At 45.6% G+C, this 17,083-nt stretch overlaps 1 protein-coding gene across 5 annotated transcripts; it reads right to left on the minus strand.

The window, feature by feature from the left end:
• Positions 1–204: 204 nt before the first annotated feature.
• On the minus strand, positions 205–16,628 carry DACT1 (dishevelled binding antagonist of beta catenin 1). Of its 5 annotated transcripts, none has more exons than XM_062635642.1 (4): positions 16,519–16,628; positions 7,062–7,194; positions 5,302–5,457; positions 205–3,019 (listed from the first exon to the last, which is right to left on the minus strand). In XM_062635642.1, exons 1-4 carry the CDS (start codon positions 16,549–16,551, stop codon positions 1,161–1,163), a joined length of 2,181 nt encoding a protein of 726 aa, XP_062491626.1. In that variant the 5' UTR covers positions 16,552–16,628; the 3' UTR covers positions 205–1,160. The 5 variants fall into 5 exon arrangements, with proteins under 5 accessions (XP_062491626.1, XP_062491625.1, XP_062491622.1 ...); XM_062635641.1 differs by lacking the exon at positions 16,519–16,628 and adding an exon at positions 9,349–9,766 and having other exon boundaries at positions 205–2,905; positions 5,395–5,457; XM_062635638.1 differs by lacking the exon at positions 16,519–16,628 and adding an exon at positions 9,349–9,766 and having other exon boundaries at positions 5,395–5,457.
• Between the last annotated feature and the right edge of the window lie 455 nt (positions 16,629–17,083).

Consider the following 17,083-nt stretch of genomic DNA (forward strand, 5'->3'; position numbering starts at 1 on the left):
TGATGCAAGTTACAGAAAGAACAAGAGGATCCATGACAATCCAGTTCCCTCCAAGAACAAGTCACATTCACAGCAACATTTTAAACTTGCTCTGTTTCCTGCATGGCTAAATGCAAGGAACGTTAACAGGTCACATCACAGATACCTAAGTGGTGCCAAAGCCAACATAAAACCATTGACTGGGTCTGTACCAATGTAACAAACTTCTAAAAAGTATTAAAACAGACTGTTTATTACAGCATATGATGTGTTATATTAATTTACACAATGATATATATATATAAAAACAGCCATTGATGATGTACAGTAAATTGGACATCAACGGGAATATTAAAAACTACTGATACTCATGCACATGACATGCATATGGGTTTTTTTTCTTTTTCAAAAGCAGTTTTACACAATATACTGAAGTTACTAAGCCTTGGTCAGCTGCTCCAAGAAGTTACTCTGAATACCACCACCATCCACAGTGGGACTCCCAGGAGACAGGAGTAGCGTGTACTCCAGCGAAGGCGACCTAACCTCAAAGACAAATTGAACAGGAGCACTTTCCTGGTGGGGGGTGGCTGGGGGAGGACACGGGGGTGAGTTTCAAGAAGAGAACAAACAAATCAGAAACAAAAACCCAACCAAACAAAAAAAAAAAAACACAAAATAAAACAAAAACAAAACAAAACAAGAAACCAGGCGAGACAGCCAGGAGGAAGTTCAAGGTGTGGCAACAGGAGCAGCAGAAAGGGACAAGCAATACATGAAGACCACCTGCACTCCCTCCCACTTATCCCCTAAAAACTTATAATCTGAAGCTGTTGATATCCTGTACAAGACCCAGAACAGGAAAATCTAGGCAAGGGAGATCCATTCCCAGGAATATTAGCCCTATTTCAAATCCTTCTGACACCATGCACTGGAGGCTGTTCACCACTGAAATGGCAGTGTTACCTTTCTTTTCTTTTTAAATGAGTATAACGGTCTTTTATTTCCACATAAAAGGCACTAGTATCCACCCAAGTTCTGAAGACAAGTGACATAATTTACCTTAAGTTTTAAATATTTGTATATAAAAAACAAAAAGGAGAAAAATCTGTGGAAATATATACACAAAAGCACCCTGCTTCAGAAAGCAGAAGCAGATACATTCCACCAAGTCACCTTCACTAGACAGTTGTCATGAGCTTCAGGGAGCCCGACCGAAAGCGGAGGATTTTCTTCTTGAGGTTATGTGAGGCTTTGATTTTAACAAAGGCTTTTGCTGCATTTTCATGCAGCTCTGGCGCTGTGACCGTTTGGATGGGGAGTGTCTGGACAAACTGAGACCAAATGAGGCCCCCGCTCTCATCAGAGTCACTGGTGGTTGTGCTCTCGCCTACAAACTCCACCTCACTCAGGCTTGACTCACTGTCTCCAAAGCAGTTTGTTGTGTAGTTGCTCTGCTCATCCTCACTCGTGTCCACCACGGTGGAGTGGAACAAGGACTCACACTCTGCTGAGTACTCCGAGTCGCTGGCCACGTAAGCGTATGGGCTGACGTAGGGCAGGGGAACTTGTGAGTAGACCCCCACACCATCCCGACGGTTCCTCCTCGCCCTCCGCAGGGCCTCCTCATAGGAAATCTCCGCCGATGACTTCCACCGGCGGTAGTCAGCCCGCTTGTGTTTAGGCTTGGCCACCACAACCTCTCGGCCATGCCCGTGGGATCGGACGGCAGATCTGTGCAGACCAGCCTGCCGACTCTGTAGACCTGACTCCGGCTGCAAGCCACTGCCTCTCTTCCCCCGCGAGGAGGGCTTTTTCAGTTTCTTATTTGTATCCAACTCCTCAGGAAAGCGGCACTTCTTGCCCACTGGCTTGGTTTTCTCCCTCAAGGTCTGAGAACCATTTTCCAGCCCATTGGCAAGGTGGGGTCTGTGTTTCAGCGTGGAGCTTTTCAAAATCTTGACATTTCGGGTGCCTTTGTGAAGCTTCATGCTTTGCTGCTGGGCCGGGATGTACTGGGCGTTCACCAGCAACCCATCATCCAGGCTCTGGGAGGAAGAGCCCTCGCTTTTGAAATCAAGCGCCGGCCTCTCCTCAGCAGCAGGTGATGAGGAGCGAGGTGCCTGCAAGCTGCTCTTCAGCAGGACTTTTTTGGGAGGCTGGCTGATCCTGTTCTCCGGCTGCAGCACCACAGGCTTCCCTGGGCTCTCTTTGGGAGACGCTGCAAAGACCTGGCCATTCTCCTTAGGGACATCCCCGGCCGGGGCCGCTGCGTTGCGGTTGTGCTCTGGAGGTGCCGGTTTGACGCCCCGTGGTAGGTGCTTGCTCTGAAGTTCACTTGTTGTGCCAGGAAGGAAAGATGACGGCAAAGGTGCCTTCCTACTCTCCAGCTGCTCACCAGCCAGCTCCTTCGGCCTCTGCTTTAATGGGGAAGGTGCAGTGTGGTCCACAGCAGTGCTCCCACCAGAAGACGAACCTGCTTGCTTGGAGCTCTTCAGGTTCATGATGTTACCATGAGGCACCAGCCCGGCAGGCTGCCTGACGCACATGCTTCCATGCCTCAAGATCCCTTTGGTGGGATCGGTGTTGAGACTTGTCCTGGGTTTGTTAGTCCTTACCGCATGAGTCTTTTTCTGAACCAGGCTTAAGATGTAACTGTCTATCCTCTTGCTGGTGGAAGGGCATGGCACTGGCCAGGAGCTCTGTGAGAGAAAGGCATTGGCGGATTTTCCCGAGTCCGTTTCAGATCCGGCACAAATGTCGCTAATATCACAATCAAACCTCTCCTCTTCTCGCTGGGGGTTTTCAGTCACGGGCAGAAGAAACATGGGACTCTGCACAGCTACCGCATGGAGGGGGCTGGGGTACCGGTAGACGTCGCTCCCGTTTTTAGACACCAAATCACACTGGTACTTCGGATGCACATCTGCAACGACATCGAGGGAATTTGAGTGCGGTGTGGATAAAGAGCAACAGACAGAGCCTGCAGGCTGGTCCTCATTCTGGCCTTCCTTATTATAGTCCATCCAGCCTATGAGATCTGAAAGGCATTTTAGAAATGTTTAGAGAGCCTGCCAGGGACAGTTCTGCTACGTTTTTCACCTGTCACCAAGGATGTTGGTCCCATCTACGCATACGATGCCATGTTTTAACTATAGCAGCAGTATACAAATGGTAGAAAACTCACAACAAGGATGCTATTCAAGCAATATAAAAGCAGCGCTATTCTTCTCTGAGACTCATTCTAACTCTGTCTATGTAAGACTTCCTCCAATATGACTACATGGTTAAAAAAAATAAAAATCACAACCCTAATGAACATTTACATTGGTTCAAACCTGTGCCTAGGTTGCTATTTTACTTTCAAGCCAACCATAAGTCTATAAGGGTCTCATGTTTATGTGTTACACATCCACCTGCAAAACTCACTGCAAGCCTCAGTATGTATGAATTTTATAATTTATTTTGCTAAACTCAAGGACAAACATAAAAAATATGAATTTTTTCAGATTATTGACAAATTTCACTTCCAGATTTTATCAAGCATATGGTGGGTCAGAAAAAATCCAGAACTAATTGTATTATTGTTATTATCATCAGAATGATTTTATAGATAGAATAAGGCTAATAATAATAACAGGTGCTCCTTTTGAGCAACAAAAGGCTAAAGAACGAGAAACAGGCTCATCTTTCCTCAGAAGTACAAAGAATGCAGGTCAATCCAGCTGACATCCTAGCCTTCGCTTTGCAAAGAGAATTCTGTAAGAGAAATCCAGCGTGTTTCAAGATGCATGAGTCAGATTTGATTGCTGAGGCGCTTACTCAGGAGGTAAGGGACCTTCGGAGCAGAGCTTCAATTGAAGCACCCAAGACCTAAGATTATTATTTTCTTAAGTTTATGTTGCCCTTGTCTTCTTGGGTAGAGGTACAATCTAAATGATCCTTCTAGATCACTGTCAGTCCTGTTTTCTACCCTTGGGCTAGAAACTTCAGGCAGGGCATTCATCTTCAAATACTCAGTGCTCATCACTTATCTAAGGCTTATTTCAAAAGAGGTCTCACAGACGTCGCTGAAATTAGCTGATAGAGGTGATGTTCCTGTGTGAGCAGGAGAGGGAGAACAGGGAGGTTAGGAGCATGAACTTCCTCCAGATCATCACACAGCTTTCTCATGTTTCCTAAATTGTATGTCAGGGTCAGGAAATGTTGACAAAATGTTGACACTTCTTTGAAACATGCCAGCTTATGAAATTTCATCTCTAAAAGTGAGACGGTATATGAGAATAATGAGAGTTATAGGGATTTGTGATGTATACAGAAAAAAAACAGCAATGCAGTCAGCTGGAATTCCTTGTGTATGTTTATATGTATGGCCTATGAAGATCACATACACCTTACAATGGGGAGCATTAGATTACCTCAAGCTGCTCAAAGGATAACTTAGAGGACTTCTCAGAATGAATGTTTCCCAGGCTGCATTCTCCCACTTCAGAGTTAGAAGAACGTGAGTTATTTTGCCCTTGATTCACAATGAATCACTGTAAGTTAACCTTAAAGAGCAAAATGCAAATTGGAAATACTATGGTTAGAAGCATCCTCTATAAGCCAGAATGAACTAAGGCTTTTGAACGTCTGCAACCAATAGGGATTGATCGCAAAAGTCTTACTGAAGTGTCCCTTCTGGACAACAGACAGAGGAGGCCTTCCTATTTAACAATCCCACACATTAAGGCCTATATCTTCAGCCTAGTGTCCAAGGAAAGTCAATAGCTCTTGACCAAAGAAACAAAATATTTTTTCCTGCTCACAATGTCTATTTGTTTATTCTCTATAAATGCAGGACACCCCTCAGCATGGTCACCTGGGGGTTGAGGACCATCAGAACTGACAAAGTGACTGCTAAAAGAACATTGACATGCACCCTGACCTCCTAAACGGCCCCTTACTTTGTCACTTTAATTAGGACACTATGATTTATCTTTATTGCTATTTACTAGAAATGCTTTTCTAAAGCATGAGAACTGTAAGAAATCAGCTGACTAACATGTTCATGTGTATAGATACCACTGCCCTCTACTGGGTAGAGCAGCTGTCATATTTTTGTGTTATTTTCAGATGTTTAGTGCCATATTCACACGTAAGACTGGACTAGTAGAGAGCAAACGGTCCTGCCTCATGACCCATGTATATGACAGGCACTGAAATCTAATACGTCAAATGAAAGGAAGAAGGGTTAATCCAACCCAGATACTCCTGAGGCAGTATTTCCAAAGCCAAAGCCACCTCCTGGAGTACAATGTATTCAACCTGCTTTTACTATACCTGCAGATTTAGGCCGTCCATCTGAGATATGCAGTGTTGCCTCCAAAGGGCTGCAAAAGCAAGTGCTAGAATGGCAACTGGATAAACACTCACTGAAGACAGAGTTAGATGAATTGGAGAGAGATCCAGAAGCTCCATCACTCAGCTCATAAAACCCTATAAAAGTAAGAGTTTGGATTTATATTAGTTATGTCTACACAAAGTTACCATTTGTGTCCTTAGAAAGGCAGTTAAGCTCATATTTGTGTTGGCTTACACTACTGCAATTAGTAATGGGTATTCATTCAGCCACACCAAAAAGTAGTGCACGATTTAGTAATATCCTTATTGCTATGAAGAATTCTGTTTAAAAGGAAAGCACTTAAAGGTAAAAAAGCAGAACTTTACTTAGCATATGAAATTTTGAATTCTTTTTTAACCTTTACAGGGGCTGGGGTTTTAACCTCTACAGGGGTTTTCAGATTTTAGCAAAAAGGATCCAGGCTGTGACTGACAGCCTACTCATTTAAGAGTGTATTATACTTCCAAGACAGACTCTCCAGCTACTTGACTACAAAATTTTTCCCAAGTGTTGCACCCAATGCTATCATTATTTTCCTCAAAGTTCTGGAGATAAATACAGTATTTGAGGATGACACAAAAGAAGAATAATGATAAATAATGTGTAGGCCCAGAAAATTTAATTTCCTGGTAAACTGGGACTACTCAAGAAAATTATGACATACCATAATCAAAATGTACATTGTACATTTAGGAATAAGGAACGCAGGGCATGCCTACAGAATGGGGATGCATCCTGAAAAACAATAATCCTGGAAAGGACTTAGTCAGAATGGAAAAGCAGCTCAATCAAGCTTAATGATATGGCAAAAAAAACTTAATGAGATTGTTGGATGTACTAAGAGACTAATGAATAGCAGCAGGGAAATTACTTCAGCAGTCTATATGGCACTAGTAAGAAAGACATTGGAACGGTGTGCCTAGTCCTTGAATCCAGCATGCTTAAAACAAAGCTAAAAAATTGGAATGCGGCCACAAAGCTATTTAAGAGCTTGGAAAAATGCCTTGAAACAAATGACTTAATGAACTTGATCTGTTTAGCTCATTAAAAAAAGTCAGAAATTATACTCTGTAGCACCTTGAAGAGGAGAAAAAGCTGGGTACCAAAAAAGACCTTACTTTCTGGGAGAAAAGCGTATAAAAAAAATCATGGCTGGAACAAGTCAAATTCAGATTAGAAATTAGCAATGGTTTTAACAATTGCAAGTTGGTCGATTCCCCACTTTTTACTGTCTTCAGATCAAGTCTGGATGCCTCTAGGAAAGGTTCCCCATAGTTAAATACCATTTACTGGCTTCAACACAATTACAATGGGATGAAATTCAATATAGGGGGATCAAATTGTTTATTCACTGTTTCTTTCTGGCTGTAAGATCAATTTTGACATCTTCCTCCTGCTGGTGGTGCTTCCTTTCATCATTTTCCCTGAAGCCTCCTTCCTAATACACGGGACAATTAGAACTTTTTGAATTAACTTGTGAGTGACCTTGAAAAAAACATATCCCAAACACTAAAAGTCTAATTAAGCTTGAAGTGCTCCTCTGAATATGTTGTCTACAAACAGCAGCCTTTCCAGTGTTAGGTGATTTTTGCTAGTAGGTGAACATGCTACAGATGTTTACTGTTGTAATACTGAAAACTACAGCCACTTTAATTCCAAGTACCAAGGGAGGCTCCATTTTCATGAATATCTGCCTTACCTGAACTTGGACGACTGTCTGTCTCAAGGTGTTCATCTGTTGTTTTTTCCACGTCCAGGCGGAGATCACTTATTTGCTTATCCAGCTCTTGTAACTGATTTAATAGGCCAGCGTCCCTCCTCCTCAAGCAGTTCTGGAAACAAGACAAAAACCATCAGCTCCATCAGTGGGGCAGACATGAAGGGAGTCCAAAGGCGATCAGCCCTCTCCATCTGAGCATCGTGGAAATACTTTGACAATATCCTTTTATTAAAAAAAAACAACCAATAAACAAAAAAGAAACAAAACAGAAAACCAAAACAGAACAAAGCCCTAAAATTCTAGACAAATGCTCTGGGTAAATACTTAACTGAAGAATTATGCAGGCACTTCATTGCAGTCTTTTCCAGCCAGTTCTACATCAGGAGCACGCTCCATAATTTACAAAAACCAACACACTTGTGTTGGCAAAGCGCTCCTTTGCAGGACCACAGCTGTAACAACAAAGCTATATCATATGATATGGCCAAACCAGGCCTGAGCATGGGAAGCGGGCTACTTGGGTGAAAGGACAGCACTGCCAGTGTAATAGGGGATGTTCATCACCACAGTGATGTTAGTCAAAGATCACATCTGCTCACACAATGAGACAAAACAGCTCTGCCAACAAGTGCCGGTACTGTGGGAACCGCCTTGTTCTGCTGCACATTACAAGCTTAGAGTCTACCAGACAGACAGCAAGATTCCTAGGGCTGGGATCACAGCCCATTTATTAGTTTTGCCGTGCAGCAGGAAGGAAGAGTAATTCTTCCTCTTCACCCATTATAATTGCATAAAATTGCTGTGAGATGAATTTTAAGACTATTTCTGAAGGTAATTTGATGACATAAAATAAGCAATAAGAAATGATTCTGTAAGGCACTCATTAACCCACGGTCAACACAATCAGTTTCCCTGTGTGTATTATAATGTTGCTTATCCATCATCTCTGTAGCTTCATACACTTTAATTGTTCTGGCTTTGGGGAAAGTGAGGGAAGCAGGAGGAAGGTTTATCGCTTTTTTTTTTTAGTCAGTGCATCATTCAATCAGTGCCTAGCGGTGCTCTGATATGCTCATTGCAAAGAGTTTTGATGCTCGTAACCAGACTGGTTCTAAACCCATTAAATCCAGGACAATCCTTCACCTGCAGTGGGCCAGTCCTCGGGCAAAGGGAAAGCAAATGCTAACAGTATTAGCAACACTGTTTTAAGATGTGCTGGCATTTAGCACCATCCTTGGAGAACCAAAGGGGCGATCCCAGGTCTTCTCCCACATTTCGGGGGGGACCGGAGAGCTTGCTGGAAGCCAGGCTGGCAGAGGTGGTGGGTTCCAGAGGTAACTTACCGCGCCACCTACTGCCACCAGTGCCCCCTCCTCCTCCTCCGAGCACCCCATCTGGTTCCAATCTACAATGTCAAGTGCACAAATTAAAGTGCTACCACAACCCCCAGGTTTTAGGGGGGTTGGGTTGGATCTTTTTGAGTAATGATCTCCTGGTCCTTCACTACAGCTCGTCGGCACCCAGCCCCTTCTCAGCAGAAAAATAATTTATTCTTATAATTTCGAGAAGGAAATAATCCTAAATTAACTAAACCAAAAGGCTAACAAGGAGAGGGAAAAAAAAGGGGGGGGGGGGGGAAGGGGGAGAAATCAAGCAAATAAATCACGCAATCCAACTTCTTCCTGCGTGAAAGCAAATGCTGAGCCGTGCACAAAGACCACCAGGCACAGCTGTACGCTATTTTCATTGAAAAATGATCTGCCGCTTCATGCCGCTCTCCATCTCTTCCCACACCAGCTACAAAGCGCGTCCTTCAACAAAAGCATCCCTTATTTTAGGGGCTGGATCCTGCCCGTGCCGGGGCTTTCGGTGCCGCGACCCAGGAGCTCCCAACTTCCATTCAAGGACACGGCAGTGCCTCTCTTGCCTTGAATGGAAGTTGGGCCGCCGGCCTGGCTCTGGAAACCGACGGGGAGCTGCGAAGCCACAACCAAAACGCCGGCAAAATCCGGCCGCCACCGATTTGCCACCGCTTCCCCCAAGCCCGCGGCGGCTCGTCCCCGGGCAACGGCTGCTCCCCGCCGCCTCACCTGCACCGTGCAGGCGGGCGGCGGGGACGCGGTGCCGGTGTGACAGCGGCATGTGCACGCACCCCTCGGGGAGCGGCCCCGTCCCCGCGCGGATCACACCGCCTGGAAGACACCGCGACGAGGCGCGCCCGCCCTGCGCCCCGCAGCCCCGGCACCCCGCACCGCCCCCCGCTCACCAGCTGCCGCCGCAGGAGGAGGATGTTCTCCTCCAGGAACTTCTCCTCCAGGCTGCGCGGCGGCGGCCCCTCGCCCGGCGGCTCCCCGCGCCCGCCCGCGCCCGCCGAACGCCGCAGCAGGAGGCTCTTCACCAGCAGCTCCTGCCGCTGCCTCAGGTATTCCAGCTCGCCCAGCCCGGCCAGCGTGGCCTCCAGCCGCTCCCGGGTGCGCTGCCGCTCCGCCTCCGCTTCGCCCTTCTCCCGCCAGCGCGCATCGGGCTCCCGCGGTCCTCCCGCCTGCCCCGCTGCCGCCGCGGCGGCTGCCGCCGGGCTCGCCTTCATCGCAGCGGAGGGGGCGGCCGGCGCTGACAGGCCCTGCCCGCGGGGGGGCCAAGCGCCTCCGAGCGCCGCGCTGCCGCCACCGCCGCCGGTCGCGAATGGGCCGCGGGGCGCCCGGCTCCCTCCCCGGCTGCTGCCGTGCCCGCCCACCGCCGCCCCGCGCCCGCCTTCCCTCCCCTCCTTTCCCTCCCCTCCCCGCCCGCCGGCGGCTCCACGCCCGCGGTCGCCTTCCTACTCCCTCTGCTTCCCCTCCTCCTTCTTCCACTCCGCGCTTCGTCGTCCCCCCGCCGCGCGTGGCCGGGTGCAGGAAGGTGGGGTACGCGGGCGTGCTACCCAGTGACCTCTCCAAAAACTCCAGCCACAACCTCAGCAGCCCCGCACGGCAGTCAGGGACCGCCGGCAGCACGCAGGGGTGTCGTGTTGCTTGTACAGCCCGACACGTCCGAAACGGGGCCATAAATAATGGGTCGGGGCGGGGGGCAAATTCCGGCATGAAGGGGTAAGGGTGTAAGGAGAGAACAGGGAAAAGTGGAAGCAGAGGAGAACATGGCAGTCCTTGCACCAGGGCGCTGACCGTGGCGAAGGCATAAGGATTAACATACTAGCAAGGTGTTGCTTCAAAGCCTGCTTGAGTCGACTAGCCAAAAAAGCCATAAATGAACTTCGTACAGCATGTACACTAACTGCAGCAGGGGATCTGCAATTAGGCTTTCAATTGGAAAAGAGGGCAGGAGGATACACGGATGCCAAAGAAAAACAGAAAAATGTTAGTATCAAAATAGAGCTAAAGCTGAACTGCAGGGATGTTCTGATGGGGAGAGAATGGAAGAGAAAGAAGAAAGCATTGAGTGAGCCCTTCACAATACATACGGGGTTTGTTTGGAAAGATGTGAGTCCATCATACAACATCTCTCACTGACATAAGCACAATGAAATGCTCTTCCCCATTCTCCCTCTATTCCTCAGAAGATTAGAAGTGTTTGTGGTCCTGAAAGGTCTCAGATGAAATTTGTCTCCCCACTCCCATGCTGTTTGCAGTAGACAATACAGTGTGCCTTACACCTACTTTTATCTGTTGTTGGTGTTGATCCTTGTTCCAAGAACCTGATACAGATCATTATTTCACAGTCTTTCTAAACCAATGTACTCTCCAAAAAAGAAGAGATCCCTTTTCCTCCTGCCGTCTATAACCAGCTCTCAGGCCCTCCCAAATACTGGCCCAAATGTAGATGAGGCCACATGCATTAGCCCAGAGGATGGTCGCAACTAAAGCTAGCTCCATTGCTTTTTGCTTTTGATCTCTTCCCAGTGCTGGTTCACCACACAGCCCTGTCAGCACAGTGCATCTCTGTTAATATTTTTAGTTTGGGTTAGGAGTGCCTTTTTGAACCAACTCTCTAGGTCATTCCAGCTCACCCTGCTGTGATTCACTTTGCAGAGGGATTTGAGAACAAATTAACTGGATTTATCTGGGATAAAACAAAAGGAGAAGAAGGGAGCACACCTAAAGCCTCCCACATTAGGTCTGTGAGCACAGCTAGTCCAAAGTAACACCTCTGAAATACACGCAGTATGGGTGGCTGGTCCTCGGCAGAACCATACTGCTCAGCACATCCATGCCTGCTGTGCTGTTCTAGCTGCGGGTGGAGATGCAGATGTATGTGCCAGAAATAGGGAGGGGAGAGAGGCATCATAGGAATAAGCAGCCCAAGAAGGCAGGGACACTTGTCTGGGGAGCAATGTCATCCTGCCAGATTCAAGAGACCATGAAATTGCAGCCGCAGGAGGAGCTGACAAACACTGCAAGGACAAGTGATGCTCCAAAGGCAAAAGATGACAGAGGTTGCTAAGCAAAACTGGAAATAAAACCCAAGTCCCATACTGAACCACTGTCTCCTTACTTATCATATGTATCTGGGCCTATGAAAGGCCCAAAAATAGATTCAGCTCTTGCCCAACAACCTATGGCCACCCTGTTGACCTAAAAACCTATTCTAAGTCTTTTTTTTCCAGTATGGAGCCAGGCACACAGCACCTTCTCAACATGTTTATGCTGAAAGCGGTGTTGCAATGTGGAGGTAAATTCCCAAGCAGGTACTAGAAGCTCCCCAGGTATGGAAGCAGAAAGCTCCCACTTTTTCCTTCACCCTTTTTAGCCAGATTTTCATGTACCTCTGTGCCTTGTATGCATTTGTACACAAAGCTTCATGCAATATTTATGCAAAGCTATTTCAACTGTTTCTGTGCTGCTGTGTACTGTGCAATGTAGATGTTGCTTCAAAAATAAAGCAACAAAAATCTGCCTTAATGTCGAGATTTATTTATTTTGCCACTTACCATGTGATGGATTTTGGTCCAGTTCCTCCCTCCCAAGTTATCTCTCCCACTCTGAAGACTATGAGATGTTGCTCATCTCCTGTACTCCTTGATGACATTTCTGTGTTCATCCTTCACAGCGCATCAGTTCCAGGAAGGAAAAGAAACACAGGAACTGCCAAAACAGTCAACTGCCTACCTCACATGGAGAGAAGAATGCAGCTTTGGCTGAAACAGACTCACTGTGCACCTAGGATCAGCAAAGAGGAAGGGAAGGGGCATCTGAAGGAGCTCAGGTTTAACCCCATAGATGAAGGGGTAACAATGTGCCAGAGAAGAAGTAGGAATGAGGTGGCTGGACAGCATGGGAGAAGATATGCAAGTGCAGCCAGCAAGAGAAGTCAAATTATGTGAATAACAGAAGGAAAACAAGGTGTGATCAAAGACATCATGAGTGAGGGGAGGGCTCCAGAAAACTATTCCAGAACCAGGATGCAGCTCAGCACAGTGTAGGTCATGGGGACAAGGGAGAGAGAGCTCAGAAAAGCAGGGTTTGAAGGCAGCAGAAAGACCAAAGAGAATGATCAGAAAATCAGTCTCTCTCTCTAATTTACTCAGGAAGACATTGCTCAGAAAAGAACAAAATAAAGAATCCATAAGAAAAAAGTTGGACCATAGGTGGTGGAATACAGATGAAAGAACCAGAAGAGGACAGTAAGGTGAGAATATGGAGAAAAGGTGCTTCTGCTTGGTATCATCTTCAAGTAAAACATATTTTAAGCACAGAAGGAATAAGAGACTAAGACTCAGTCACACTGCAGTCAATCATCCTAGTGAAAACCAGTCTGTGAGATAAGAGGGAGGCCCCAATGCCCAGATTAGCTATGACTGGACAACCTGTGGAGGCCCCTATCTCAGCAAACCGAACAACTCTAAACTCTTAGCAAGGGCTACGTAATAGGACTCTGACATGAAAAAATAAATAAGTATCTGAGTCTGAAACCTCTGAGTTTAAGTCTCTTCCATTCCCCTCCTGGCTTGTGGCAACAGCTCTTACACTCCCTTGTAAAGCTATTACTTCACTGGGGTAATCAGCTGAAATTCTCTAAAAACAAATAATCCCAGATTCCCCATCCTAAACTCAAACATAGAAATTGGAAGGGAGGAGGCAGGGAGTTATCTGCAGGGAAAAAGAAGAGACAATGATTGAGGAGCTCTGTTGCTAGGATGTTATGAGAGGTGAAATTCTGTCTGGTACAGAGGCGGTTATGAAATGGCTCATCTTTTATGATTATCGTGGCTCAACTCTGATGATTATATTATTAGGTGTGGGAAACACTCTGTTCCCTTCACTACTCATTCATAGGGAATAGAGAGATGCTCTCTGCCCCATGGAACTTACAAGACATGAAAGAGCAGATGACTGCCACTGGTGATGTAAGAAGAGCCCTAAGAAAGTAGTGGTTAGCATAATGGGAAGGGAATCCAACATACATAGGTAAGGGGCAAGAATTTCTGACCCCCATCTCACCATTCATTCTCTTCCCACAGGGAACAAATCCCTATATTCTCATCCGTACATTTGTTTTTCCTTCTCCCAACTCTGCTGATTATTAAAATCACTTTAGATTAAATGAGACCAATTAACACTTGTTACTTTCCCTGGGTTCATTTCTGACCAGTCACACTAAAATGAGTGCAGGAAATTGCAGAAATTGTGGAATGTTGCAGTTCACTGTTTGTAAAATGAAAGCAGTTGCTTTCCTTGCTTATTGTAACACAGCCCGTTGGAGGAAGGGTGATATGTTACCCCAAAAGATCCACTTGGGGACTATGGTTAAGACCCACAGCTGTCACTATGCCTCTGACACTTTATTTTAATCTATTCTAATGTTAATTTTCTAAGGATTTCTTAATTGCATTGGATAATATAATAGGGTATAAATCTTATCAGCAAATCAGACTGACATTGGGTTTTTGTTACTGTATTACCATGGTTACATTATTATTACAAGTGAACCTTGTGCTCATTACTAACCACAAACAATTTAGCAAATAACCTAAACTGAAACAAAATATCCTGGCAGTGTTTCCATCTTTTGTCAAACAAAACCAATTTCTCTGGTGATAGGTAACTGCAGCATACCTGTGATGCATTTTACTCAGACTTCTTCAGCCTACATTTATTTCCTTGTGTTTATATAGCATTGGAACATTTCCATGCTGTCAATAAGACTCAGAGGCCAAATTCCTTATCTGTGGAATAGAATCTTTAACAAAACCTCACAATATTCAGATGACAAGCACTATTCCAGCATGTCAAAACATTACCATGTTTGTATTGTTACGGCAAAAACTGCCAGTGAATCATAGAATCATAGAATAGTTAGGGTTGGAAAGGACCTTAAGATCATCGAGTTTCAATCCCCATGCCATGGGCAGGGACACCTCACACTAAACCATGTCACCCAATTGCATGTGATTGCTACATTAGAAACCATTGACAACTTGATTAGGTCCCTCAAGGTCCAGTTTCCCATTACTCTCATCTGACTGTGGTCTCCCATCAAAAGACTTCCCCGGAGAGGAGAATCGAAAAGAATGCAACTCCCACGGGTTGAGATAAGAACAGTTTAGCCTAAGGTCCCCCTGCTCCCACTTTCCATCACCCTCAGTGTCACTGCCCATGTGCCAGGTGAAGGGACAGATATTTCCTATGGGGTCACTACAATGACTCTCCCAATCTGATGTGCAAGAGGGTAACATGCACTGAACCAGGGAGGACAGCAATGCTGTCCCTTTCCCTGCTTCTGACTATTAGTTTGTGCATTTCCTACATTTGGCTCTTCTTCTGATGCAGATCATCACCCCATCAGCTGTGCAGGGACCGTGGCTGGAAAACTGATTGCTACCCTGATTTGAGTTAAAAAAAGATAACCTTTCCTTTCCTTTTTCTTAACCCAGATATTTCAGTGATCCACTTTTAAGTATGAACAGTTGCTCTGGCACACTGATAAGGCAGAGATGTACAGGAATGAAGAGACAAGAGCAGGAAACCCTCCAGCAATAAGCTCCATCCAGGGGGAGTGTGGAAGGAAGGATAGACTGTTTGAAAAAAAAGAAGTCATGCAGGAGGCCATGGAAGAGGATGCAAATAATAGCTGCTTGTGAGGAAGCAACATTAGAACTTCTCCAGACATTCCTGTCAGACTCTGAGCCATGCAAAGACATTCATTTCGTTTTTGCAGACAGAAGCTCATCTGTTGAATCAGGAAGAGGAATGACTTTGAATCACCCAGTGCTGCCCTAAAAGGTGTGGTGCTCCTCAAGGCCATGAAAGACCCTCTTCTGCTTGACAAAGCAGACAGAGCAATGCTGAACCTCGGGGGGGCTGGTGAGCCCCAAGCCCACAAAGGTCTCAGTGCTGCTCCAGCAATGCCTACTGCCTGTGACAGGTGTCAAACTGGAAAAGGAGATGCCAGGCTTGCTTCAAGCTCCTAGATTAGGGAAGACTTGTGAGAGAAATGAATGGAAAAGGTGGAAAGGCAAGATCAGGTCCATTTTTACCTCTGTTTTAAGGATAAGAGAGGGTCTGATAAGGACAGCATGGGGAGGGGGAATATGGATTTAAACAAACCAGCATTGCTGATGATGTTCACAGCTGACAAGAAGCAGAGCTTGAAGCTACCCACCTCATTGTTCAACATAAAGAAACTTTACCAGCTTTTTAGCAAATCACCTAATACATCATGTTCTAATGCTGACCGATGGGGACTGCATTCCCTCTGCAGGCTCACAGATGCTGTTCAAAGGAAGTCAGACCTGGACTACTCCAAGTGACTTTTTCTGATCTTGTTTTTTTTCTTTCTTTCTCCCTCATCAGCAAGCAGTTGTTGTCGATGACTTTTGCTGCAATTCCTTTTGATTCTCCCTTTAAGCCAGGAGATATCACATGTAAAGAAAAAAGGCTCAAAAGACCTTGTGGTTGTATTGGTCCTCAGTGCATCACTTTGCTCTCACTATCTCACTGTCCCGTTTGCATCTAAGAACTTGATTTTGCATTTAACAATTTAGCCTAAAATGTTAAGCTTTATCTCCACACATTGTCTCCCTGCTGGTTTTCCATACTCAGAAGGTTAACAGGAGTGAGTCTCCTTAGTGTATAATAACAACAGGTCAAGGAGCCACTAAAAAAAAAACAAAACAAAAAAGCAACATAAATCTCTTTGACTGAAATAATTCACTTTCCACTGTGGTAGGGAAAAAGAGAGAACAAACACGGACCTCTTGCTGCTTAAGGCACGTGCCTGAAGAAGGAAGGTGTCACTGGCTCCAGGCTTTGCATCAGTGAGTCCCATAAAACTTGGAAGGTCAGTTGTGCAGTCGTGGAGCCCACGACACGTAAACAGCAGGATCTGAACTGGAACAGATAGGGCTCCAGAGGGACTTGCTGTCAGTCTCTGACCTTAACCTAAAACCTGAGCTGAGATGCTGCCACACATGAAAAGCTGGCTTTAAATTCAAATGAAAACTGACCTGCAATGGTACCTGAATCTCTGCTGTTTTCATTGTCCCATCATTTTTTTGAGTATTGAGCCTCTTATCAATGTTGGTTTAAGAAGAAATATTACTTTTTAATCTTCTTTAATGAAGGCTTTTTCCTGAAAGAACACATTTCCTACCAACCCAGGCATCTGAAAACCTACAAGAGAAAAGAATGGCATTTCGATTTCCAGAAATTATTGACCCAAAACTTTAATCTGAATCTCACAGCTGAGCTGTTGATTCAGGGCATGCTGCATCTTTGCATCAACATTTCCTGTATTAGCATCAGATGTGCAGACAGAAACATTTATTAATTTATTTTAGTTCTTTAAGAAAAGTAGCCTACAACAGCAAGGCAGCACTGAGGAAGTTATTTAGTTTCAAAAGATGTCATCATTGCAAATCAAAGCCTCTTTTTTATATGGTACTGGTAGTCATGGGACAGCACTGCCAGCTCTGTCCCAAGACCGACTCAGCAGCCAGCCTGCCTGTCCGTCCAGACCCGGGAGAAGACACATGGGAGGGAGGGCTGCAGCTGGTTTGTCTGCAGAGTCCC

The sequence above is a fragment of the Pezoporus occidentalis genome, unplaced genomic scaffold (assembly GCF_034315485.1).
Source record: "Pezoporus occidentalis ecotype Australia unplaced genomic scaffold, CSIRO_AGI_Poc_V1 ctg46, whole genome shotgun sequence".
Lineage (NCBI taxonomy): Eukaryota > Metazoa > Chordata > Aves > Psittaciformes > Psittacidae > Pezoporus > Pezoporus occidentalis.

Bases quoted from the DNA above. Each gene is read 5' to 3' on its own strand.
- DACT1 (XM_062635637.1), bottom strand. From the start codon at position 9,669: ATGAAGGCGAGCCCGGCGGCAGCCGCCGCGGCGGCAGCGGGGCAGGCG. The intron at 5,458-7,061 runs GTAAGGCAGATA...TTACTTTTATAG, and splicing joins AGACAGTCGTCCAAGTTCAG to GGTTTTATGAGCTGAGTGAT. The intron at 3,020-5,301 runs GTATAGTAAAAG...AATGCCTTTCAG, and splicing joins TGGACGGCCTAAATCTGCAG to ATCTCATAGGCTGGATGGAC.